The sequence below is a fragment of the Rhinolophus ferrumequinum genome, chromosome 21 (genome assembly GCF_004115265.2).
Source record: "Rhinolophus ferrumequinum isolate MPI-CBG mRhiFer1 chromosome 21, mRhiFer1_v1.p, whole genome shotgun sequence".
Classification (NCBI taxonomy): domain Eukaryota; kingdom Metazoa; phylum Chordata; class Mammalia; order Chiroptera; family Rhinolophidae; genus Rhinolophus; species Rhinolophus ferrumequinum.
The window spans coordinates 6974110-6999890 of NC_046304.1; the positions used below are offsets into that span (position 1 = coordinate 6974110).

The 25781-nt window shown below is 42.1% G+C and overlaps 1 protein-coding gene across 3 annotated transcripts in view; it reads right to left on the reverse strand.

Annotated features, from left to right (window-relative positions):
• The window catches only part of MYOCD (myocardin), a 90173-nt gene continuing 64392 nt past the window's right edge, over nt 1–25781 (reverse strand). For 2 of the 3 annotated variants that reach the window (XM_033088953.1, XM_033088955.1), the window contains 8 exons: nt 24971–25096; nt 20375–20625; nt 18518–18671; nt 11735–12673; nt 9163–9306; nt 7994–8122; nt 6017–6074; nt 1–3931 (listed from right to left, as the gene is read on the reverse strand). In XM_033088953.1, coding sequence (XP_032944844.1) covers nt 3360–3931; nt 6017–6074; nt 7994–8122; nt 9163–9306; nt 11735–12673; nt 18518–18671; nt 20375–20625; nt 24971–25096 — 2373 coding nt within the window. In that variant the 3' untranslated portion in view covers nt 1–3359. The remainder of the gene's footprint in view (nt 3932–6016; nt 6075–7993; nt 8123–9162; nt 9307–11734; nt 12674–18517; nt 18672–20374; nt 20626–24970; nt 25097–25781) is intronic. The other variant, XM_033088954.1, reaches the window with a different exon arrangement.

The window sequence follows — 25781 nt, forward strand, 5'->3', positions numbered from 1 at the left end:
CCTCTCTCTCTCCCTTATAATAGAATGTGTGTCATATCAATAACATTGTTAGAAGCAGCACTGCTACTAATGAGCACTGGCTTAATGAAAGCATTTGCACAAATGAATTTTCTGACTCAGTTGGGTAAGTATGAACCCAGGGTACTGCAGCAGCAGGGACTGCAGTCAAAATGGCTGCAAATGGCTGCAGGTCTGCTTCACCATGGGGGTTCCAGGAGCATTAAGTAAACCACAGGTGGTTATTTTCAGGCTCTAAGAGCATTAAGAAACATGAATGCGGCCATCTTTATAAGTCTCTGTACATCTTTTAGGCCCAATTTGTTGCCAGAATAAAGGATATAACTAAGAGTTTAAAAGAAATTAAAATAAAAATCCCCAATAGGAGACAGATGAATTAACATGGATTATCTGATCCACGGAGAGAAGCCAACTTCATCAGTTTTCTCCCAATTATCCCCAGTTTTATCCCACAAATCTCACATCTGAGCTATGAAGAGACAGAATGAATATGCTATATGGAGACTGTGGGAGGAGGTTAAGACCAATAATCTAGGGGCCTGATCTGTGTTAAGCGTGTTGGTTTGCAGTCGTAAATGGGATCCATGTTTGGTCAACTGTGAAGCTCGTACATCAGTACCAGGTAATATTCTAACAAGATCCCAATAAAAATGCAGGAACTTACAAAGTACAGAGGCCTCCTAACCATGTCTAGTCCTTCAGACATTATCAAAATACCCAAAGGAAAAAATAATTAACACTCTGAGATCAGAGTCTCAGAGTAGGCACACTATGATTTTGTTTTCCAAAGGAAACAAGGTGTGTGCATGGGCCGGAATAACACACAAATCACATAACATGACACATAAAAAAATGTACTGACCAGCAAGCTTTGTCAAGATCCAAATAGAACTTCAACAACTAAGGAATAAACAAATGTGAGGAATGTGTTAAAAGGGTTTCTTTCCAATAGCTTCATTTTCAAAGAAAAGTCTGGTAATTTTGCCTGTAGATTTTTGGTCTGATGACTGACATAAAAGCAAAATGAAAAATTTACCATGTGGATCTTTTAAAGCACAATGCAGATCAAGGAATGTTAAACGAGTTTTATGATCCTTTATGCTCTTCCATGAGAGACTGTATTACCATTTCCAGCTACTAATGGTGAAGCTGTTCTGTCTTTTCACATCCATATTCATTGTCAAGATGAGCTTGTTCATGGGAAGCAAGTGTCTGTGAGTCATCGGGCTGGGGCCATTAGTCATACACAGAGAGGCAATGTGTAGTCTGGTTGATTAATCAGAAACTCATAGTGAGAAAGGCCAAGTATCATTTCACAGCAGATTGAGGCTTAAAGGTTTTTGGTATAGAACTCTGTAACACTGCTTTTCAAGATACACACACGTGTATGTAAATATACTCATGCATGTGTATATGAGTATATATATATACACATATATATATACACGCATACCTATACATGTGTATATATCTGTACACATATGCATAAATATATATATACCCCCCACCCCAAATAAGATCTGGCAGCTTTCAGAGTAGCAGTCACCAAAAACACTTTGTTCACACAAGTTTACAAGTTAACAATGGAATGACTTCTAAATCTTTGGTTTATCAAAAAGAGAACTTCTAAAATCACAACATTTTTGGTTATTTTCTCCATAAGTGCACAGTGAACAACATTTTTTACAAAAGAAGAAAACAGTGTCTTAGTGATTTAAATAAAAAACAAAAACAAAAACCCCCAGCAATAGCTACTTTCTACAGCATGCAACACTATAAAAACAGTGAGTTGGAGCCACAGTGAGCCTTAGAGAGACTGTCCTGACATTTGAGTTTTTCAACTCTCAGCAAAAGCATTAGAGGTAATGAGGAATGCACATGAGACCACTGTCTTTTTTCCTTCCATCATTTTCAAAGTAATTGTATTTTTTTCAGAAACCCACAACTAAAATACTCTCTCCTTGTAAATATGTTTCATATCTATCTTTACCATATAATGATTTCCAATTTCCCCAGACCAACTGAAATCAACGATTGCTGTAAATCAAATAAGGAGAAGAATGAGCTTTGGGACTGATGGGCCAAGTCACCAGTTTCTTCCTAAAGACATTCTTTCAACTTGTTTTGTAGCAAATTATGCATGTGAAGAACGAGTTCTCCAGGTGAACCCGGATTTTTAGTTTTTTAAAATATGGCTTTATTAGGAGTATGTCAGCTTGTTAGATCTGAGAAGTCTTCTCCCAATGTTAGGGCAGAAAAAGAAAGATCTTCAAAACAGGAGCAAGAAAGGATTGGTATCTTGAAAGAAGAGTGGGAGAAAGATAAACTGAGGTGGACCCCCACAACACATACCCTAAAGAAGTTGGATCTCCACAAATAGTTCTGTCACAGTGACCTATGGTATTTATCCCTATATGTGAAACATATAGTTCTGTCAGAATTATCCCTGGTACAACTTCCCGAGGCTAGAGAGACCCTTCTGATCTGCTTAGGTGGTCATCACTAGTCTTTGGAACTAAAGGGGATTGTGTTAGAGAGCCTTCCATGTCCGGAAGTTCTCACCTGTTTCTCAATGCTTGTCACCACAGAGACAGAGGGAGTGATTTGACTAATGGTTGAGAAAGAGGGAAGTTCTGGGTGGGGTTCTCTGGACCAAATGCACGTCAGTTTGTATCAGTGACCACAGAGTCATGGGTACAGGAGTAGAAACCACACCGACGGGGCATCTTTGTGGCCGAGGAACGCTGAGTTGATTTTGCTTCCCTGGGAGTAGCTTGCTACTGTCCCTCTATTCTGCCTCAAGAACTCCCTAACTGAAACTGGGCCTGACTTGTATTTTGAAAGACAGGTAATGGAGACATAAGACTTGCCTCTATCACAGGTATGCCTTCCATAACCTTTGATAGACTGGTTTCCCTGTACTCCCCAAAGAGTTTACCTTTTCTTCCCACAGTATGCCAAAAAATTCATGAGAAAAGCTTACAGGTGAGATTATACCCCAACAATGCCTAAAAACCATAGGGGCTAGGAGAAAACACTGGTGTTTGAAAAGGCAGTGAAATAAGTTTTTTTGTTGTTTTGTTTTTGTTTTTGCATTCTTGCGCTGAGAAAGCACATTTTTAAATGCACTGCTGAAGTCAATAACAGTCATTGAATGTTGGTAAATGTTACCTTTTATATGTATAAAAAAAGACTCCTGTTTGTTCTTGATGATTGTCTCCATTGCTTCTTTTTTATCTCCTCCTCTTCCTCCTCCGCCTTCTTTTGGATAATACACGCATTTATGGTTGTGTGCCTTCCCCCATGGGACTCCTATTGATCTTCCGTAGCACTTTTGCATTCTACCACTGCTGTAAGTGAAGGTCCATGGGGGAATTCAAATTGAGATCCGTGACATCTAGGAAATCGATGTTGAAGATGCTGGGGCCACTGGTGGTAAGGGAGCTGAAGCTCGGTGTGGAACTTGGTGGAGTGAGGTCCAGCCACTCCATGGTTTCCCAGGGAGATTCAGTGAAGCTTAACTGAAGCCCATTGCTGTCCACAGAAGAAGGTGAAAACTGAGTGTGCATCGGGGAGAGGGGACCTGGCAAGATCTCATGTGCATTGAAGAGGTCTTCGGCAGCCTTCCCGGAGAATCCATCCATTATCCCATCAAAAGAAGGCTCCTCATTCCCAATTTTTAGAAGGGCAACATCGCTCACCTTTCCTAAGGGGCTCTGGGAATTTAATAAGACTTCGAGGTGCTCATCGCTGTCTGTGCCATAGTGATTGAAGGAGAGCTGGCCTCCTGAAGATGCTTGTTCAAAGGAGGCTGAGGGCTTGGGGAGGGCAGCAGGAGGGCTTCGGGAAGACCCAGGCATCTTTGGGACTTTTTGAAGACATGAATGATCCTCCCTGGCGTCAGCTGGCATTTCTGTTGGTAAAACACAATGGGCATTGTTACATCCCTTCAAATAGAGCATGCCACACAAAATGAAACTTTGAAATGAATGAGTCACACTGAAATAGAGGAGATGGCTATGCTTCTCTGGTCATTGCTGATCACCCTGTCTCATCCCTGGACTGCTCTATATATGTATCCCCAATTCTTCTTCCCTCTGGTCTCTTCCCAAACCCTTTCTTTCTGGAAGTTCCAGTGTGTGATTATCAAACTCTCAGAGCATGTTCCTTTACCTGCTCCTTCACTGACACCTGGCTGTCCCCTGAGGACACTGCATCCTCTGTTATACCCTCAGGGGGGACTCATTTATTTCAGAGCCAGAAGATGAGACTTTCTGGGTGCCATCCTGCGCCTACTTTCTGATTATTACTCCCTCACCTTCTTATAACTCCTCAGTGTTCTTGAGGATCATACTGCTCTCCCTGCTATCCCCCAACAGCTTCCTGGTCACTCCTCCTCATCCATTGAAAACTCTTGCTCAGTTCATTGCCTTGTACCTATTTCAACTCTTGTCATTGTATGTGATTTCAACATCCTCAGAAGTGACCGTCCAGCTGGCCTCTCAGTTCCTTGATACCCCCATCACCCTCAACTCCTGCGATGCCTCCATTCTCACTCTGTTGGACACACCCTGGACCTCGTCATCCCCAAATACTGCATCCCTCTGAAACCTCAATTTCAACCAAAATCTTCCACCCTCAGTCCATCCCCTCCCATTCCTCCAGCTTTCCTGACGACAAAGATTGCTCAGCCACTTGGAGTCTAATCTACTGACTATTTTGTCACCATCCATCAGCCCCTTCTGGTTTTCATTTCTTTTCTTGTCCAGCCTATATTCTCTGGTCCACCATCATCATTACTCTCTTATCAATATCCTCTTTGCTCTTTTCTCCTTCCACCATTCTCCCTTGGCAAAACTCCACACCGGTGTGAATGTGTGAATCTTATCATCTGTTTTCTCTGAGCCTGCCCTGGATCAGCTGGACGTTGTAAGAGAAAAATTATCCAATGAAGCTGACTGGTTTCACTTTAAATTCATGATGTTAGGCCTACATTTGGCACTAAACACTGCCTAGCAATCCCACCGTGTTTCTCCAGAAAACTCATTTTATTCATGATTGATTCATAACTTCTCTTCTTCCCTCAAATCTCCCGTGCTCCTCTGCTGCACACTCACTCTTTGCTGACCTGCCACATACTTTCTTAAAAATACAAGGCTGTCTGAGATGAACCTTCTCATCTTTCATCATAAAACTTATAAGATTTTGTCCCTGTCTTTTTCTTCTTTCCTCTTGTTACAATGGAGGAATTGCCTGTTCACTCATTTGTTGTCCATCTCCCTTACCAGACTGCAGACTCCACAAAGGTGGGGCCTTGGCCCGGCGCAGCATGGAGCCCACCGCCTGGACACCCCTTCTCTGAATCTTTAAATGTTGTTATTTAAGGGCTCACACATGAGGAACTTTTTCTATCTACATGTTCTCCTTATGTGATCTGATTCATTTGTGTAGTTTCGAATTTGAGGTAGATACTATGTCATTTTAAAAAATAAATAAATGAATGACTTAAAAGGAGGCAAAAAGAATATGCTAGCTTCATCTTTTCTTGCTAGCTTGAATGACATTCAAGCATGAATGGGCCATCCAGTGGGAGATTACTAATTGAATTTCATTTTGAATAGGTAGCACAAAACTTGCTTTATCTGCTTTCTTCTTCTTATAATTAAGAAGATAGGGACATTGGGATTAGAACATTACAGAGAAATAGTACGGCAAGAGAAAATGGTTAGGGAAACAGGACTGAGTTGAAACAGGAAAACTATTAAAATGATTGGTGAAAATGTTCCCAGGACAAAGAGACAAAGGCAGTGAGGGATCATCCATGAAAGCCTTCCTTTATCTGCTCCAAATGAGGACAGGGTGTTCAGATGAAGTGACCACTCTACCCATAGACTCTTGGGTCCAATTTACAGTGAGCATCTGACCTTAGTCCTAAGGGTGTACTCCCTTGAGGACAGGTGCAGAGTATCCCGATGGGCAAGACACAAGGCCGTCTTACCTCCACTTTCAATGAGGACATCCAGGAGTTCGTCCATCTGTTGACTCCGAGTCATTTGCTATTGCAAATTAACCAAAGGAGGACAGAGAAGTTAGAAGGTGGCTACCTCTGGGGTAGAAAATTATTAGAAGTAGCACCACGGATTTTTGAATTAGGTTCGTTAGTTAATTTTTCGATTGTGGTAAAACATACACAACATAAAGTTTACCGTCTGTTTTAGTGGGTACAGTTCTGTGGCATTAAGTACATTCACACTGTTATGCAACCATCATCGCCATCCATCTCCAGAACTCTTTTCATCTTGCAAAAGTGAAACTCTCTACGCATTAAGCAACAACTCACCATACCTTTCTCCTCCCAGCTCCTGGCAGCCACCATTCTACTTTCTCTCCTTATGAATTTGACTGCTCTAGAAACCTCATATAAGTGGATTCCTATAGTGTCTTTCGTTTGGCAACTGGCTTATTTCACTTAGCATAATGTCTTCAATGTCCGTCCATGTTGTAGCATGTGTCAGAATGTCCTTCCTTGTGAAGGCTAACTAATATTCCATTGTACGTATATACCACATGTTGTTTATCCACTCATCTGCTCACGGACACTTGGGTTGCTTCCCCCTTTTGGCTATTGTGAATAAAACTGCTGTGAACACGGGTGTACCTGGCTAAAGGGTTTGGCCCTTTTTCTCACTTTGAAGTGAAGTGGATCTGCCTCCTGATTGGGTGCTGTGGATGTGACCCATGTTTCTCCAGTTCCTCATGGCCATAGTTTGTGGAAACGGTCCACCCTTGTAGGGAAAACACCCCTCCCCTCTGGCTCATCTGAGTTAAATAGAGTCTTATTTCTGGAAGTCCACTTTGGTTGGCCTTTTTCTTTGCTTTTGAGATGGTGAAAGATCAATTGATGTTTACAGACACCACCGGCAGGAAATGAGGAGAAGTGGAACCTAGCCATCTCACTCCTCTGAGAGCCCAGTCCCGATAAACACAGCATCAATAATCAATACGATGGGAGCACTGCTCAAAGAACCAGCCACTTGCCAGTCCAGGAGGCATGAGATGCCTGGAGGGTCTGGGAGGTAATGGAAAGGAGCCAAACCCAGAACAAGAGAGTGGGGCAGAGTGTAGAACACACTCTGTGTTCCAAGGAGGCGGTGGCTATTTTGTTTCAGGCGACTGGCAGCAATGTGGCTTCAGAGATGCCAGATCTCCTAATTTTTTTCAGAAACAAGAGAGCTTACTTACTTGCATAAAATCTCCTAATATTTAAAATACTCTCTAAGCCGAGCGAAACCTAACTGCATGCAGGCGGGTTTGGCTCAGTGGGACACCCGTATGCAGTAACTGGTGTAGATCTTCTGTGCACGTATGAAGGACTAGCTGATACCTTACTCAAACTGCAGCCATTTGGTGCATAAGATCATTGATTGCTTTGCTTTTTTAACTCTGTATTTTTAAAATTTCCAAACCTAAACGAAAGTAGAGGATACAATGAACCTCCATTATTATTCAGCTCAACAGCCATCAATATTTTGCCAGGAACACTGAATTTTGAAGCTAGGAAGAACCTTAGAAAGCGTCACCCTGACAACTGTATTCATATAGTTGAGGACCTATCTTGTGCCTGGACAATGTGGCAAGTGCTACATTATCTAGAATCCTTACAAAGTAGATACCAGCCCTATTTCATATAAGAGAAGTTGAGCACTTGCCCAGCCTTAGTGGCAGTGGCAACGGGCTGGTGGGCAAGCTGGCATTGAGTCCAGGTACTGGGTGCCCAGACCAAGCTCTTCTCTGTCTTGGCCTCACATGGCTTCTGTATACAGGCGACACCTTTCTACAGTTAGCATCTGGACACGACGCCCATTCTGGTGGGCAGGCACCAGACGTATTCAGTACCAGAATCTACACACATGAAGTAAAACAAAGGCAAGTTTAGCCAGCCTATTCTTCAATAAAGAACAAATTAGGCCATTACCTGCTTTACCGCATCTTCGTAGGATGGAGGCTGTGTTATCTCGGAAACTGCTGAAGTTGACTTAGAAAAAGTGGGGGATGGAATTGAAAACTTTGGCCCTGCTTTATCAGAAGAGTGTAAACCAGCCATCTGTGGGAGTAAAATGCAAAAAAGACAATCAGTTCCTGGGTCAGAAATGGTACTGCTTCTGTTTTAGAAACCACAGGCTGCATTTTGGAAAAATTGATTTGAGGGAAAAAAGAAAAGAGCTGGAGCTTAGAAAACAAATCCAATATGTTAACAATCGTACATAACACTACGCACTTATTGCTGGAGGCATCTTAGGATGGGAACCTCACAGATTCATTACCCCTCTAAGGTGCATCCTCTTTTGTTAGAAGAAATCAAGATGATGAAAGGAAATCAAGTAAAAGAGTCCAGTCCAATACAAAGAAGTCCATTAATCCAGGAATTTCCAGAGTAATTTATTCCCCAGGCTGCTTCATTCCTAACTGGGTGTACTGAGGAGAATTGGAGGCACTGTTGGGGGATCTCTTCAAGAACCAGCCTTGTGTATTGTGAGTGTGTTCTGCGGAGTGCCTGGGACATTTCAGGGTCTCTGTCCCCAAAGGATGCCCTGCCCTGACGTGTGGTGTGTAGCACTTTTGTGTCATGGCCATCTTGGGTGTGTTCCTTCTTCTTAGCTCTTCACCGCTCCTTGGAACTCCCCAGATCCTGGGTCCTTCACATCCCCGATTCTTCTACCTGCTGATATGTATCATCTCTTCCTTTTTCTGCAGAGATATTGCACTGTGACCCCAACTTTCTGGATCCCTCCCATCCTTTCCACAGATCCATGTACCTCCCCGTCTTTCTCCAGCACTGTTTTTCCATGCTTCGCTATTCCAATCTTTAACTTCACTGAAACTGGTTTGTTCGCCATGTTGTTTCACAGACACAGCAGGGAAATTTTAGTCATTGTGACTTCTGGGGTGACTCCAGGAAATGACTCCTTGGAGTATCTCCTAACTTACATCTATACATTCATTTCAGGCCTTTTCAAGGGCATTTTTTTCCATCTAAAATGTCCTTTATTTCTGCTTTTGAACCTCATCATTTGGAGGACAGGGCCACAGAAGAAAGAAAAGGCAAAGTCCATCCCAGGTTTAAGCCTATTTCCAGGTGCCTACCTTTTGCTGTACACCTGGGCTTTTGGGGCAAGAGTTTCCCCCAGCACCATGACTGCTGTCTCCCTGGGCTCCGGAGAAAGAGGGGTGGAGGCTGGAAGTCTGGGGAGAGAAGCTTGGAGGATGGCCATCGTGAGCCCCTGAGTTCTACAGAAAGGAAGAAGCAACAAATTAAATGATCACCAGTGGCATACTTGAAAGCAGCCTTTGCTAAGACTACTGGTCCTGGTGTCTTTCACACCTCGCTAAATTTCATCGCCAAAGTCTCAAATCTGGCTTTGTATGTGTCACCTACTGCCCCAAACCTTTCAGTGGCTCTCAAATATCCATAGCATAGGGTCTCTACTTTTCCCCAGGATAAGTGTTCAAGACTCCACAGTCAAGTACTATTTCCTTCCGCAAGCTTAAGTTCTACTAACCTCTCTATGAGCTTCTCTCTGTATGCCCCGTACATTCTACCTCCCTATCTTCTTTCGCACGAATGCCCTTTTCCTGACTCTCCTTTTTTAACTCTGCACTTCTTCTGAAGTCCAACTCCTTCCCCAAATCTTCCCAGACTTTTCTAGCCCTTCGTGATCAGTCTGTCTCCCCCACCCCCATGACAATGCTTTGTGCAACGTTTAATGTCATAAGCACAGATCAGTACTCTTATCCTATATTGCTCTTTATCTTTTTATCGTGTCATCATTTATGTCTTCAAAGAGTGCTTTGTAAACCTGAGATCACTGTACAAACATTAGTTCTTCTTGGGAGTATTGGTATCATTAGAATTGAAGGTCTTATGGTCCAGAGCTATGTTTCAAGAGTTGTTTTTATTACCTTTGTTGCCTAGGACACTTAGGCACCTTTATACATTCAATAAATGTTGTCAATGATGATGCGAATGCATTTAAGCCCCAACTCCTCTCAAAGTGCCCAGTCAGGGGTGAGCATCATTCATTTGCGTGTGTTGTTTGGGTAGGTTTGTGAAAAGTATTCTCGTTATCTACGGCCACACCTCATACTCCCAGGACAGAGAACATTCAGTGTGAAAAGGACATGTATTTTAGAATCACATAATCAGGGGTTCGTGTGATCCTGGGCAACTGGCTTAGCCTCCATGAGCCTCGTTTTCCTCAGTGGCAAATAAAGAGTATTGAATTGGAGCTCAAAAGGTGTTGTGACAATTAGCAAGTTTACTCATATTCATGCCTCTTAATACTCGGCAGATGGCAGGAATGCAATTAATGTGAGTTTTCTTCCTATTTATTCCCTTTCTAACAATATCGCTCTCAAGACCTTTGGATAACATAATTTTCTTTTCCAGATAGACTTAAATAGATGTTCCTAATAATTCTTTGGCTACACACACAAAGTAAAGACTTTGATGATCACCTTGGTCTAGTCTTTGAACTACTTACTCTTCTGAGCCATCTCCCACAATTCTACTCTCCTTCTGTTCCAGCCACACTGCATTTCTATCTGATACTTGAACATTCTATGCATGCTCCCATTTCAGAGCCCTTGCACTTTCTGTCCTTCCTTTGCCGGAAATGCCTTTACTCCAAATATTCACGAGGCTTTATCCTTTATCTCTTTCAAAACTTTGCTCAAATGTTTCTGGCCGTTTTACTTAATTTAAGTCTGCAAACTTCATAACTCCTCACCCCGCTTCTCTGCTTTCTCTCCATAAGACGTATCATCTTCTAATCCATTACGTATTTTACTTATTTTTTTAAAATTTATTTCTGTTTTTCCATGAGAATAGGGATTTTTATTTGGCTAGTTCAGCACTAGTCCCCAGAGACTAGTAAAGAGCCTGGCACACAATAGGTGCTCAGTAAATATTTGCACTCTGCAGACTATCATATGGAGAGACCAGTAAGGTTTGTTAACTTCCCGTTTGGCTTTCTTGATAAATTGGTTTGGCCTATGGTAAGGCTTGATGCCAAGGAATCTTGAAAACAGGGGTTGGCAATCTACGGCCCTTTGAGCCAAATCCGGCCCACTGCCTGTTTTTGTAAATAAAGTTTTATTGGAACACAGCCACGTGCATTTATTTATAAGTTGTCTGTGGCTGTTTTTGTGATAGAGTTGAGTAGTTGTGACAGAGACCACAATGACCACAAAGCCAAAAATACAGAGATGCCAAAAAAATGTATACACATTTTAAGAAAGGAAAACTGTATTAAAATTGTAATACTCAATATATACCGATAACAAAAGATGACTACAAGTCACGTTTGACTTCTGCAATTACAAGAGGTGCTCAAACTGGTTACCATCAGCATCCAGACACTTCTGATTATGGCGAACTACTGCTTGTGCAACGTTGACCAAAGTGTCCACTGGTATACATTTTTTTGGCATCCCCGGTATTTATTACGTAGCTTTTTACAGAATAAGTGTGCCATGCCATGTCTCAGAGAAGCAAGTTGGTCAACTGTCAAGGCTTGAGGATCTTGGTGTCTGGGAACTGCGGTTGGACTTTTGGTAGAGCCTTCCCAGAAAGTTCCGTGAGCTCTGCAGCAGTTGCAAATCCATATCCCACTTCCAGGAAAAGGGGAGCACTGGGCATGGGGCAAGGAGTTCTTACCTGTGCAGTACACACCTGGCTGCTGACAGGTGAGGAGACCCTGTGCCCTTCTCCTTGAGCGCCTGAAGATGAAGGTAGGAAGTAATGGTTGTTTGGTGATGGGGGCAAACTGATATGCTGAGGGCTTTTCACAGCCCCAAGTGGTGAATGTTGAGGGGAGCACTGAGGACTGAGAAATGTGGAAGAAAGTACGTTGGTCTGACCTGAGGTCTCCACGCAGTGAGTGCTCCCAAGGGGCAGCAGTTGAGCAGCTTCACAAGCCTGTGGTTGGCCATCGGAGTTGTTGCTTTGTCTTTTCACAGCTATTTGTTGGGATGCATAAGGACAGCTGGAGATGGCATCTTCCTTCTTGATGGAGGCACCCAAGAAAGGCAGTGGCTTCTTCTCGGCACAGTTGTTCCTTTTCTGCTTCTGCAGCTGCATCCGCAGCTCTTCCACGTGCCTTTGTTCTTGCTGGAGTTTCCAGGTGAGCTCATTGATCACCTTCTGCTTCTCCACCAGCATCTTGTCCTTCTCGGAGTCTAGCCCGTCCAGCTCGGAAGGAATGGAGCCCCCATTCAGACTGCTCATGAGGCTCTCTTCGGGGCAGACGTGAACCGGGGACGGGTGCAGGCCAAAGGACGGGGATGTGTCGTTGAAAGTGTCAGGCAGGGATCCGGCCATGGACAGTTCGGATGAGGCGGGTGAAATTGGGGGGCTGGAGCTGGTGCTACCGAAGTGGTAGAAGCCATTGGATAAGGCACTGGTGGAAGGGGAGGACTGGTAATTGGGCAGCGCGTTGGTGGGCGTAACGGGAAAAGTGACAGTCGTTATCTCACCGAAATTGGGCACAGTGTTCCCGGAACTGTCCTGGAAGGGCCGAAGCCTGTCCATGAGGGCTGTCTTGGTGCCTGACACCGGCAAGCCCCGTATTCGAAGCTGTTGTCTTAATTCAGAAACCTAAAGAAACCACGGCGTTGTTAGTGGGCTGTTTAATGACGATCTTTTAAAGTGTATTTATTATTATGTTAACTTTAAAATATCACAAATGGAATTTCACAATGTTCACTTCTCTTTTTAATACTTTTTTATTTCCTCCCTTGCACCCAATATAAATCTGTTTTGTACAAATTTAATAATTTTTTAAAAATTTGTCATATACCATGTTTCAGGTTGTTCCAGAATTGTAGAAATATCCTAGAAATGTAGCGCTCAAATGAACCACAGAAGGTACCTAGTCTACTGCCGTCCAACCCCCATCCTGGTACTTGTCTTCATTTTACAGATGAGAAAATGATACCTGTCGAGGTTTAGACATCAGCCGGCAACGAGCCATCCTGAAGCATGCTGCCCCTCGGATGTTCTGCCACCCAGGGGACTGCCCTCCCCACACGCCCTCTCTGTGGGTGGTTCTCACACCACAGCAGGCACCAGAACCACTGACCGTGGGATTCAGCATAGCCGGCTGGGCCCCAGCTTAGAATTTCTGATTTAGAGGGTCAGGATTGGGACTGAGAATGGGCATTTGTGACAAGTTTCCAAGTGATGCGTATGCTGCTGGTCTTTGGACCAGTGTTTGAAAACCACAGTTCTACATTAACATTTATGTCCTAAATTTAACAACTGGCTAGGTTATAGTCATGTATTGAGAGATAGTATGTACGGAGATAAGACTACCAGTTCAAATGCTGGGCCTGCCTCTTACTAGCTCAGTGACCACTCTGTGCCTCGGTTTCTCCTCTGCAAATTGGAGATAATTATACCTCCTTTATACATTTTTGTGAGGATTAAAATAGCTTAAAATTTGTAAAGCACTTGGAATAGTGCCTGGCAAATGGTTGGTGCAGTGCAAGGGTTTGTTATTATTATTATGTGGACACACATGCAATTATTTAATCCCTGCATTTTTTGGATAATGTTCATAAATTTTAACCATCTGGCATCTAAAAATATGGAAACTCAATAAATAGTAGTGTATAAAAATGATGGAATGCTTTGGATCTATTAAAACTGATGCTATAAATATTTGTTCATATGTAATAATAAATGTTTTTTCATATATATATTTAAACCTATGCTTGCAGATGAAAATATCTGGGTAAAGATATGCTAAAATGTTAATAATGGTTTTCTTCATCTGTATTTCCTAAATAGCCTACATAAGCACATTACTTTTATAGTTAAAATAGGAAATATATAAATACTTAAATGTCAATAATTCCATAAAACAACTAGAAGAATCTATATGGGGAAATAGTCTTCTGATATTCTGTAGGGAAAAATCTTTTGAGCATGAAAGGATAGAAACCAATAATAAAAATATTGACAACAAAAATTGAAAAACCCTATAAGCCACTAAAAAGAGAATGCAAATAGCAATCTCAGAAAAAAATAATTGCAGGACAAATAATAAAGTATTAGTATGCTCAATGTATCAAGTGTGCTTAACAATCCAAAAGAAAAAGATTGACACCCAATATAAAAACAGGTTATAGGCATCCTCCAACCCTTGACAAACAAAAGATAAAGACAATTTTTCAATGGCCAATAATGTGTGTGTATCATCATTAGTATTCCAAGATATGCAAATGGAATAATATGTACATATTTTTGTATTCATCAAATTGACAAATAAATTTATAATGACCCTTTGTTTTACTGCAATAGCAGCAAACATGAGTGAATAAAAATGTTTTTTTTTTTTTTAAAAAAGCTCTTTAATACTTTAATACCTTGCTATTCCAAGTGTGATTCCTGGACCTGCAGCACCACAGCATCTGGGAATGTGCCAGAAACAGAGTCTTAGCCCCTCCCCATACCTACTGAATCAGAAACTGCATTTTACCAAGAGCCCAGGTGATTCAGTTTGCAGTCAGACATGTTTGGGAAGTGCTGCTTTCACATACTGCTTTGGGGAATAGATTGACACAAATGTTCAGGACAGAAATTTGGCTGTATGTATCAAGAACTTCTAAAAATATTAGTATGTTTTGGTTCAGGAATTCCATTCCTATGTACTTAGCCCAGGGAGATAATCAGAGAAATGAATAAATATACGTATGTACACATTATATTTTCAATTGGAAGCAAAAATTTGGAAGCAACATGTCCAATAGAGGAATGTTAACTAGGTGGTGAAATGATATACTGCTGTGAAAAAATTTTTTTAAATTGAATATTAATAATTATGAAAAATGTTCGTGATATATTAAACAAAAAAGCATGCCAGAAAATTATGTTAACATAATTATTTTAAAATGATTATTTTAAAACAAAACACGTTCATATGCATTTCAAGTCTAGAAATATAATCTACAATGCCATCTGTAAGTCCATTGTCTTTTACAACATTTTTTCTATGCACTATTATATTTCAATAGCAAATATATATTACTTTACTCTCAGCTAAAACTTATTCTAAAAGAACTGCAACAACTTACATTACCATAAGCAATAAAATAGTCTATTCTCTCCTGCCTCCCCAGTTTTGCTAGCATTGTTTTATTATTTTCTTTTTGATTTGCTGGTTTGAAAAAGTGCAAAATGGTAACTCATTATAGTTTTAATTTTGAATTACTTAAAATTAATGAATTCTACATTTATTTTTAGAATCTGTTCTGGCACTGAATAATTTAAAGTACATTATTAAATAGTACAGCTCATATTCTAGAATAAAGTGAATACTTAAATGGAGTTCAGTTTACCTTAAATTTCAGAATATTGCGCAGTGTGGGCTGGCTTGGGACAAAGTTTTGTATACACTTTTCCTACATTCATTGGTGTTTTAATCATTGGTATCTTTTTAAACCATTTAATGGAAAATTTCAAACACACACAAAAATAAATAGAAAGTATAATGAACCCCATGTATCCATCAACCAGCTTCAATAATTATTAACTCATGCCCAATCTTGTTTCATTTATACTCCAAACCACATCTTCCCCTACATTTCCCAAATTATGTTGCAGCAAATCATATAATTTAAGCTGTAAAATATTTTGGTATCTATCTCCAAAAGAAGATACTTACTTAAAAAAAAAAACACAATGCAATACAATACCATTATCACATCTAAAAAATATGAACCGTGTTTTCTTAATATCCATCAAATATTCCCCCAGTTTTTAATATGAATTCACTTTCATATTATCTATCTATCAATCTATCTATCTATCTATCTATCTATCTATCTATCTATCTATCTATCTATCTATCTATCTGTCATCTATCTCCTCCCAGTTTGTTAGAAACCAAATACAAAAACAAAAACAAAAAACATAGACTGGTGTTATCACTTCTAAGTTTATCCTTCCCTCCTCTCCTCCTTCCTTCCCTCCCCCTCTTTCCATTTTGCTCTCTATTTCATTCACTGTTCTAGTTTCAACCCTCCACACTATGAAAACGATTTCCTATTCCTGACAACACAGTTAAGCTGAACTAGGTTGGTATATTTCTAACTGATGAAAACTGGCTCGACTTTTTCTCTTGGTTGTGCTGCTGGTACCTGTGACTCAATTTTCCCAGAGTGAATGAACTTGCCGACCCTTCAAATCAGCTCCTCATTCTACCCTCCCAATTTTAGCCACTGGTGTAACTCCCAGCTACACCCAGTTGAGGTTTCGCCCTCTCCCCTCTCCTCACACAGCCAGTGGTCTAGTCCAGTTAAAGTTTCTTTCATCTGTCCCTCTCTTTCCATTCTCATCTGGAATGACAATAGCAAAGCCTTTGAAATCAGTCACTTAAGTTCAAGTCCCAGTTTTGACATTTATTAACTGGTTAACTTGCATATCATTTAGCCTCTTTCAGTTTTGATTTTTACGTTCATATATAAAACTTACCTTGCAGGGTGAAAATTAAAGCAGATCTATGTTTGACTGATAGTTTATACTCAAAAAAAGGGTAGTTGCCACTATCATCATCGTCATCTCTTAATACCTATGCTAATTGTTATAACTATAACCAGTCAATGATCCTGAGCACACCACCTTTGAGGGCTCTGACAGCTGGCACATCATGTCCGGACTCTGTTTTCTCTGGGGTCAATGTATCTCCAGTCCTACCTGACCTAGACTCCCATCCAGAGGTAGACTACTTTAAAAAGAAATCTTTTTTATTATGGTAAGACATATAACATAAAAATGACCATTTACTCATTTCAAGTGTACAGTTCAGTGTCGTTAGTACATTCACAATGTTGTGCAAATATCCCCACCATCCATCTCCAGAACTTTTTCATGATTTCACACTGAACCTCTGTCCCCATTAAACACTAACCCCGCATTCTCACCTTCCCCCACCCGTGATAACCATCATTCTACTTCCTGTCTCTATGAATTTGACTACTCTAGGTACATCATATAATATCTGTCCCTTTGTGTCTGGCTTATTTCACTCACTGTCATGTTTTCAAGGTAAAACTTTTACCTCTATGGATTTATGACCTGGGGAGTGGAGGGTGGTGACCCGCCACTCTGGCATCTTCTTCTGGGTTTATGGATGCCACATTAAAATCTAAGCACTTGTATTCCAAGTGGAAAGAATAGAGGAAATTTTGATATCAGGACCCAAGCTATATTTTATTTACCAGTGTTGGTACTTGGCAGCCATAGAGTTTCCTTTAATTTGAAATAATCCCAATCCTATCTTTCCCCAAAGAAGATAATGACCAAGGACAGAATGGGAATGGGGGTGGGGAGCAGGTGACGACTGAGGAAGGGCCACAGGACCGGCACAGTGAAGACTATGGGGGCTTTTCGGAATTTAGTTTTTTGGGGGGAGGGGGAAATGATAAGATCTTTAGGGGAGGGAGAGTAATTGTAGGGTGGAAACCAGGTAAACCGGTGTAATCACTGCAAATGGAATGAGGCATTGAAGGGAATAGGTGTGCTCACACATTGGCGGAGCTGACGGCACTGCATTCATCTTTTCCAGTTCTTTTGTAACTACTGTGCGAATGCACATGCCAGTCCTGAGGACTGCTTTGAATCATTAGGTTCAACGCAAAGCTCAGTGTCATTTCAGTGAAATGAGGGCGATGTGGTCTGCGACCCAGAGTAAACTGCTAGCACGTACAGATCGGGTAACAAGTTGCTGCCACATTTCAGAGCAGATAGTACATTGTTTTAAGTGATATTAATTGACCTAGGGTTACCGATATTTTATCTTGTTAAACAAGAACAAATAGCCTTATTTAATAAAATCCCTATTTAATAAAAAGAAACAAAACTCTGCCAGAAACACTCAATTTCCATCTACTATCGTCATCATTTTCTAACGGAAAGGATCTTTCAGCTTTCAGAATATTGGGAGGAAATAAGTACTTTCCATAAAGATTAGTCAGAAATGTTGAACACACTTCGATTTATGAAAATCCCTTTACATGGTTCTTATTTTTCTCATTTTATCAGAGATTGGTAAAAGTTCATCTTGGAATTCACCACTAACTTAGAGCATTCTGGAAGCTCATAGCAATCTCACAGCTCCTCTCTGCTCTATAGGATTCCATTTGATTCCCATGATAACTCATTTAGGCAAATGAGGAATTTGAGGAGCAGAACATTTAAGACGCTCGCCCAAGTTTGCATAGCCAGTGAAAGGGCTGAGTTGGGAGCTGTGGTCTTCTGCTCTATGGGGTATTCAACCACAGCAGTTAATATTCTGTCACGTGCTTGAGCCTCTCCCATACTTGTCCCCCTCCCACTGTTCTATACAAGAAATCAGTTGATGGAAATGTTGTTAAAAATGTACTGATGTATTTGTTAAAAAAAGAAAAAAAGAAAAGAAAAGCATGCCAAATCCTATACCTTCAGATCATCTAGGTTTGACGGGAGTGGGCCTGGTTTGAGAGAAGAGACACCAGTTTGTCCAGAAAAACTGTTTTTGACAGGAGACAAAGGGGTATTGCTCAGCGGTGTTGAAGAAGAATTTGGATTTCTGACCATCTGTTCGTTTGGTTCCCTGAAAAACAAACCAAAAAGAGGCACTTAAAATATGGTCAAATATATATATGAGGGTTTGATGTTGTGATTGATAATAAGAAATATATATTTGCCCTTCATCCCGGTTTCTAGCTCACAGCTTCTAAAACCCGTGGAATTTCCTAAGTGATCAAAGTGACAAAGGCATTTTTTGTTATGAGGTGAATTTTGGACTCCCTCTGAGGAGGGATGATGGTTGCTAGGAGAACCAATCATGTGATCAGAAGGTTGAGACTTTCAGTCCCACCCCTTTCTTACCCCCTTGACCTCCAGGGAGGGGAGGACTACAGATTGAGTTCACCAATAGTCAATGATTTAGTCAATTATTGCTCTGTAATGAGGCTTCTAGAAACACCCAAAAGGATGGGGCTCTGAAAGTTTCCAGGTTTGTCAACACATGGAGGTGCTGGGAGAGTGGCCAGCTCGGAGAGGCCGTGGAAGCTCCACACCCTTCCCCCACACTTTGCCCTAAGCATCGCTTTCATCTGGCTGTTTGTTCCTGAGTTATATCCTTTCCATAATAAACCAGTAATCTAGTAAGTAAAATGTTCCTTGGAGTTCTGTGAGCCACTCTAGCAATTTAACCAAACCCAAGGGGGAGGTCATGGAAACCTGTGATCTATAGTTGGTTGACCAGAAGCAAGGTGACAAGTTCTGGACTTGCAATTGGCATCTTAAGGGGTTAGGGGTGGCAGTCTTGTGCGACTGAGCCCTTAACCCATGGAAACTGATGCAATTTCCAGGTAGCTAGTGTCAGAATTGACACTAGTGGAATTGTTGGACAGCCAGCTGATATTGCAGAATTGCCTGGTGATGTGGGGAAAACCACCCCCACATATTGGAATTGGGTGACCGGAACCCTTAGGGGGTGACTTGTATTTAGATCAGATCACAAGCTACTACATGTCTACACGGATCAGGCAAGTAATGTCAGCAGAAGACGCAGGGTGAGGAAAACAAGAGCCGGCTAGATGGCAAGTGGCAAGTGACGCTCCAGGTGAGTTTGGGATAGACAGGAGGGAGTGGTGGTGACTTTGGCATATGGGTGAGGCAAATCCATCTATGATTTAGCAGATGCACTGTCCTGTGGAGACAGGTGCATGCCTGATGAAGCTTGATTGTATTCAGCACTCAGCATAATTGCTAGCACAATCCAAGACTGAACAGGGACAGGTGATGGAACCCTCATTCCAAGTTTATACTTGAAGACATTGACCATTGAAACGGTGGCCTGGCAATGAGGTCTCACACGGGGGCTTAGGAGTCGATCTGTGAGGATGTCACTCGGTCACTTAGCACTGTTGCTTCCTAAGGCATGAGTGCTGAACCAAGTCAAAAATTGTAAGCTGTGTTGGAGTTGCCCACAATTCCAACATGCATTCTTAGATGTTTTCGCCTCTCATTTCCACAATTCAATCTGAAATTGCTAATCCTTTCCCTTTTCCCAAAGAGACCTCTTATCAGGAGCATGGATTTACTTGCTCTCTCCCAGCCTTATGTTCCAGAAAAGCGGCACGTGGTTTCTAAACAGAACCATACTCTGAACATACTGGAGGAGCACGTGGTACAATACCGGACTCGCTGTGTCCCAAGGTGCGGGTCCGTGTGCCTCAGAGAGAAGCCACCCCAACCTCTGCTTGCAGCTCCTCCGCCCCACCCCCAGCCGGGGCACTCCTGACTTACTTGAGCGGAGCTTGGTGAAGCCCAGCGTAGCCGAACCGGTGCTGCTGCTGCTGCTGCTGGCTGAGGATTTGGAGCTGCAGGAACAGCTGCTGCTGCTGGAGCAGCCGGGCATAGGCCGAGTCCATGGGCGGAGGGGACTTCTCTGCCTTCTGGTCCGGGGGGATGTACTGGTGATATTTGAGCTTCTTCACCTTTGGCTTGGGGTCCTTGGGTTTTTTGTGGCGGTTCTTACTATCACTCAAGGACTTGGTCTGCAAAGAGGATGAAGAAAGGCATGTGCTTTAGGTGATGGTGGGGAATGAGATGGTGCCGCGCGCATCTCGGGAGGCAGGTTGCTCTGGCAGATGGACTTGAATCCCGGAAGTACCATACAGTGAGGTCACCACGTGCAAAGAGATCCTGGGACATTATGATATCTAAGGAACAAATCTATTTCGAGAGTATCCCACTGGAAAGGCCCTCTTAGGCAGGGACTCTTGAATCGTAGAAGTGGCTCCAGGAGTAGAGTGAGATGTAAGCCTGTGTTTCAGTGAGAGTACTTTTCCTCATCTCAGACCAACCTGTGGCCTAATCGAGCGTAAGTTCTGATCTGGGGATGGATTCATAACAAAGTTCTTTCATATGTGTGCATGCAGTCGCCTTTGCTTAAACACTTAGTACACTGACTTCGTAACGACATAAACTTAGATGAAATTAAGCTTGTCCTTGAAAATCCAGAATGTGCAGTTTGTTGCTTCAGGCTGAAAAGTTAGATTTACCACCATCCCCAAATACTGTTATCAAATCAGGAAGTGACATCCTCTGAACTAACGACACTTTACTTACTATGGGAAGGGTTAGTCATGAGCTAGAACTCTTTCAGAAGTTACCCATCATATAGCACGATTTGGTAACGTTGAAAGAAGTTAAGGGTACAGGCTAGAAAGTTAAGAAAACAATTACTTTACTACATCTTAGTTACCTCACCTGAAAGTTGGGGGAAATATTCTATGCTTTCTATCTCAATGATCAATATAAGAATGATAAAGAAATAATATTGAAACAATAACAGGTCTGAGAGGACAGTGTGATTATATCTATAACCTGCTCCTAAAATCAAAAGGCCTCTATGTATTCCATATATTGGGAAACAATAGGTCCATACTGTAATCAGTTGAAGAAACATAAGTTTTTTCAAACCTTGACTTTATTCCGGAAGGATAAAATGAAGAACATGGATGTCATGACAGAAGATTCGTGAGGATTTGGGGGAAAAGTTGGAGGGAAAGTGTGGTACCAGCAGTGTCCAGGAGAGGGGGCTCCTGAATAGCTCGCAGGCATGACTGGGCAGCTTCCCCATTTTAACCACAAAACACATAATATGAATGTGACCTATTGGAAGGAGACAATAACTTGCTTTTCTCTGAGTCAGCGCATCCCACCACCGAAGCCTCTTTTGTGTTTTCTCAAGGAGGCTTCCCGGAGACCAATGAATAATGAGCACAAGTATTCCCGTTTGCTTGGTGGCTCTGTTTCTCCGTGCTCTTTAATCGATTAGCATGCTAGTTAATTAATCAGTCTTCTGCACTTGGGAGAATTTCTGTGGAGCCTGTGCAGTCAGCTTTGCCCTACTTTGCTGCAGCTCAGCTTGTTTCCATCTCTCTCTAGGACTTGCCTTGTCTGGGGGAGCTGCAGCCCTGGGTCTGACAGATAAGTCAGGGGCTACAGAATTTTCTCTCCATGTTGCCTTAGCACAGGGACTCTGAGCCTCCCAGAAGGTACTAAAATTAAACTATTGTATCTGGATAGTGAAGGCAAAGACTGAACCCGTAGAGCTCTGAATCCACAGAACTGGGTAGTTTCACAGTCTTTTGGAGAGCAGAGGATACTAAGTTTGTGGATTTTTGTTGTTTTTTGTTTGTTTGTCTGTTTTGTTTTGTTTTCTACCTAGAACTTCCAGGCCAACAGAAGGGGAGAACATTTTTCTAAAGCAGAGGTGGATCCAAGTCCAGTGCTTTAAGACCCAGGCGTAAATGTGTAAAGCGGTTACTGTGATGTTAGAGGGAAGAGTGCTGCCCGTGGCTAAAGAGTGCATGACTTCCTAACAGCTTTCTGATTCGAGGCTGCTCACACACCTGGGCCTGCCACACAACACACCACCCCAGCAGCCCATAATCAGTTTGCCTGTTCTGCTCTGCAAGATGAAGCCCAAACTCTAGTCTGCCAAAGAAGACAGTTCACCAAACTGCCTAAATCTCCTGTCTCCAACAGCTTACCCCTCCTGCCTCTTTTCCTTGCAATTTTCTGTTGTCTGAAACTCCCCCACTCCACTGGCTATCTGACTCTAGCACATCCGTTGAGTCCAGCTCAAATCCTAGCTCACCTGGGAAGCCTGTCCTCACTCACAGTGATGTCTCTTATCTGCAGGTCTCCTACTCTCATACGGTATTTTGAGGCTGCCTGATAATGGTCACACCACTGCATACCCTGCTGAGGGGGTCGGGGGGGACTGAAATTCAGCCCCCATTCTGCTTCCTAAGCTATTGGCCCTGACAGGGGCTGTGGCTGCCCGGGGGAAGGGGAACCTCTTTTTGTATTGTGGTAAAATGTAAATAACATAAAATCACCAGAGTATCCATTTTAAAGTACACGATCCAGGGCATTCAGTACGCTCACAATGTTGTGCAAGCGACATCACTATCTCGTTCCAGAACATTATTATCACCCCAAAAGGGAACCCCGTGGCCATTAAACAGTGACTCCCCCATTCCCGCCCTCCCGCAGCCCCCCGAAACCACGAATCTGCTTTCTGTCTCTACGGTTCTGGCTCTTCAGGATATTCCTTTCATACTAATGGAATCATACCATATGTGGCCTTTTGTGTCTGGCTGCTTTCACTCAGGATAATGTTTTCAAGGTTCATCTACACTGTAGCGTGTGTCCTCTACATTGTAGCGTGTGTCACTACTTCATTCCTCTTTATGGCTAAATCATATTCCATTGTATGGTTATATGCCACATGTTTATCCATTCTTCGGTTAATGGACATTTGGGTTAGTTCCGACTTTTGACTATTGTGGGTAGCGTTGCTATGCATATTCACGTACAAGTTTTTGTTTGAACACCAGTTTTCAATTCTCCTGGGCATAGACCTAGGAGTGGAATTACTGGGTCCCATAGTAATTCCACGTTTACTATTGAAGCACCACCGCTGTTTTCCTTGGTGGACGCACCATTTCACATCTCCACCAGCAATGTATGAGAGTTCCGATCTCCATATCCTCATCAGCACTTGCTTTTTCCTTTTTCTTCTTTGATTATAGCCATTCTAGTAGGTGTGAAGTGATATTTCATTGTGGTTTTGAGCTGCATTTCCCTGACGACTAATGACATTGAGCACCTGTTCATGTGCTTGGTGGTACTTTCTTTATCTTTGGAGAAATGTCTATTCAAGTCCTTTGGGGCACATTTTTCTCACTTGCTCAAAACATTATATGGGTTAGTGGTGGCTGCGATACCCAACTAGAATATAGACTCCCTGAGGGCAGAAATTAGGTCTTATTCAACTTCTTATTCAACCCTCTTAGAACCTGCACTGAGAATACCTTTCTCTTACATAGAATTGTACAGTTTTCACAGGACTTTTGTTCATTCTCTCACTGGCCTCCTATGAACCTGACAAAGTGAATAGGACAAGGATATTTTCCCCAGCTCAGCAGCCCCCTTCTTTAAGAAGCCCTCTAGTATCCTATTAATTTAGAGATAATGAATATTCAACAACTGAGAATTCACAGGCATCGACCAATCAGAAGGAACGTTGTCTCTTACATAAACAACCAGTCCTGCTGGGTCAGCTGAGTAGCAGTCTGCTCTTCATTGAACTTGACCTGTCTTCCCTCTGGGCAACGATCACATTCTCTTAGCATGTAGTGAGGCTGAAGGCTTGACTAATTTGAATTATGAAAATGTAAATACTTCGGGAGAAATATTAATAAAAGTTTTCTTTGGACACAACATTAGAAATAATGTAAATCATCTCTCTCCACCTGCAAAGAACAAACTTCATCTACAGTCCTATAATTTCAAAGTTGGTGAGCTGAGTGAATTGTAAGGGAGGTTTAAGCTATTGCAGTTCGGAAGTGGAGCTTTACTGGGCAACTGGAATACCCACTGTCCACTTAGAACGTGAAAACCACTTCTGTGTATGCAGTGGAGGTTGGTTACGAGGCCATTGCTTTAACATTGGCTCTTACTAAATTATAATCATTTAACAAATATTTCGTAAGAGTCGTCTCAGCATTCATTAAATGCTGAGAAAGCATGCTTCAAAATCAATGAGAAGTTATTTGGGATAAAATATTATGCAGAAGCCCAGATGACAACCAGGCAGTTAACTGAGGAGAGAGCACTCTGTGAGCTGTTAGAGACAATGCGGAGAAAATTAAACTAAAACTGTGCTATATGCTTAGAACGTTTCGTACTGTGAATGTAACCCGTGCATGTTTATGTATTTCCATGTGGAGACTGGCTTCAATAATATAGGCCTTACACTGTGCAAGTCCCTCGGGTCTGTGAGTGAGGACTCAGGCAGGTGCTTGGAGGTGGGCCCACCCATACCTTTACAGCAGCATGCGCGGGGCTGGGGGTGCTGAGGGGGCCAAGCCCCTGCTTCCCTGTGTCTGATTGATTTCCGAGCTGTGAGGCCGAGTCATTCCTGTCATTTTCTGAGCCAGAAGTAAGATCCTGAAATGCAAATTTTAGCATTATTAGGATACAGGAGCAAAAATTGTGTGACAAAGAATGTTAAAGTCCAGCCCTCCTTCCCCCCCGACACGGAGAGCTCTGCTGTTTAAATCCTAGCTTCGTACCCAAGTACATATAAGACTACTTTCTCCAGGGGAAGGAGCCACATATATAATTTGTCAACCAATTGAGGACACTTTTGAGAGAAAAAGGGATCGTTATTATTAATTATTCCACAAGACAGGTATAGAACTACCCTATTCTAGGCAAAGTGGGATATCTGGTCACCCTGTGTGAGGATTCCAACTGTCTGTCACAAGGTCTACCTGTTGGATGCGATAATGGGATCGAAAAAGAAAGTAAGAGGGAGGACTGGGTGTAGGAACTTTGGGGAAAGTAGGACAACAAGAAAACTAGATGACAGGCTGTTAGCAGATGGAGGGAAAGTGTGTGTACATATGTGTGTGTGCATATGTATGTGTTTTTGTATATCTGTATGTGTCTGCATTTATATGCATGTGTTCACATGTAGGTGTATGTATAGATATGTGTGTATATGTATCTATGTGTGATATGTATATGTGTTCTGTGTGTATATGCATGTGTCTCTGTGTATGTGTGTGTGCAAGTAATATATATGCATACATGTGTGGTGTGTGTCTCTGTGTATATGTATGTGTGTTTA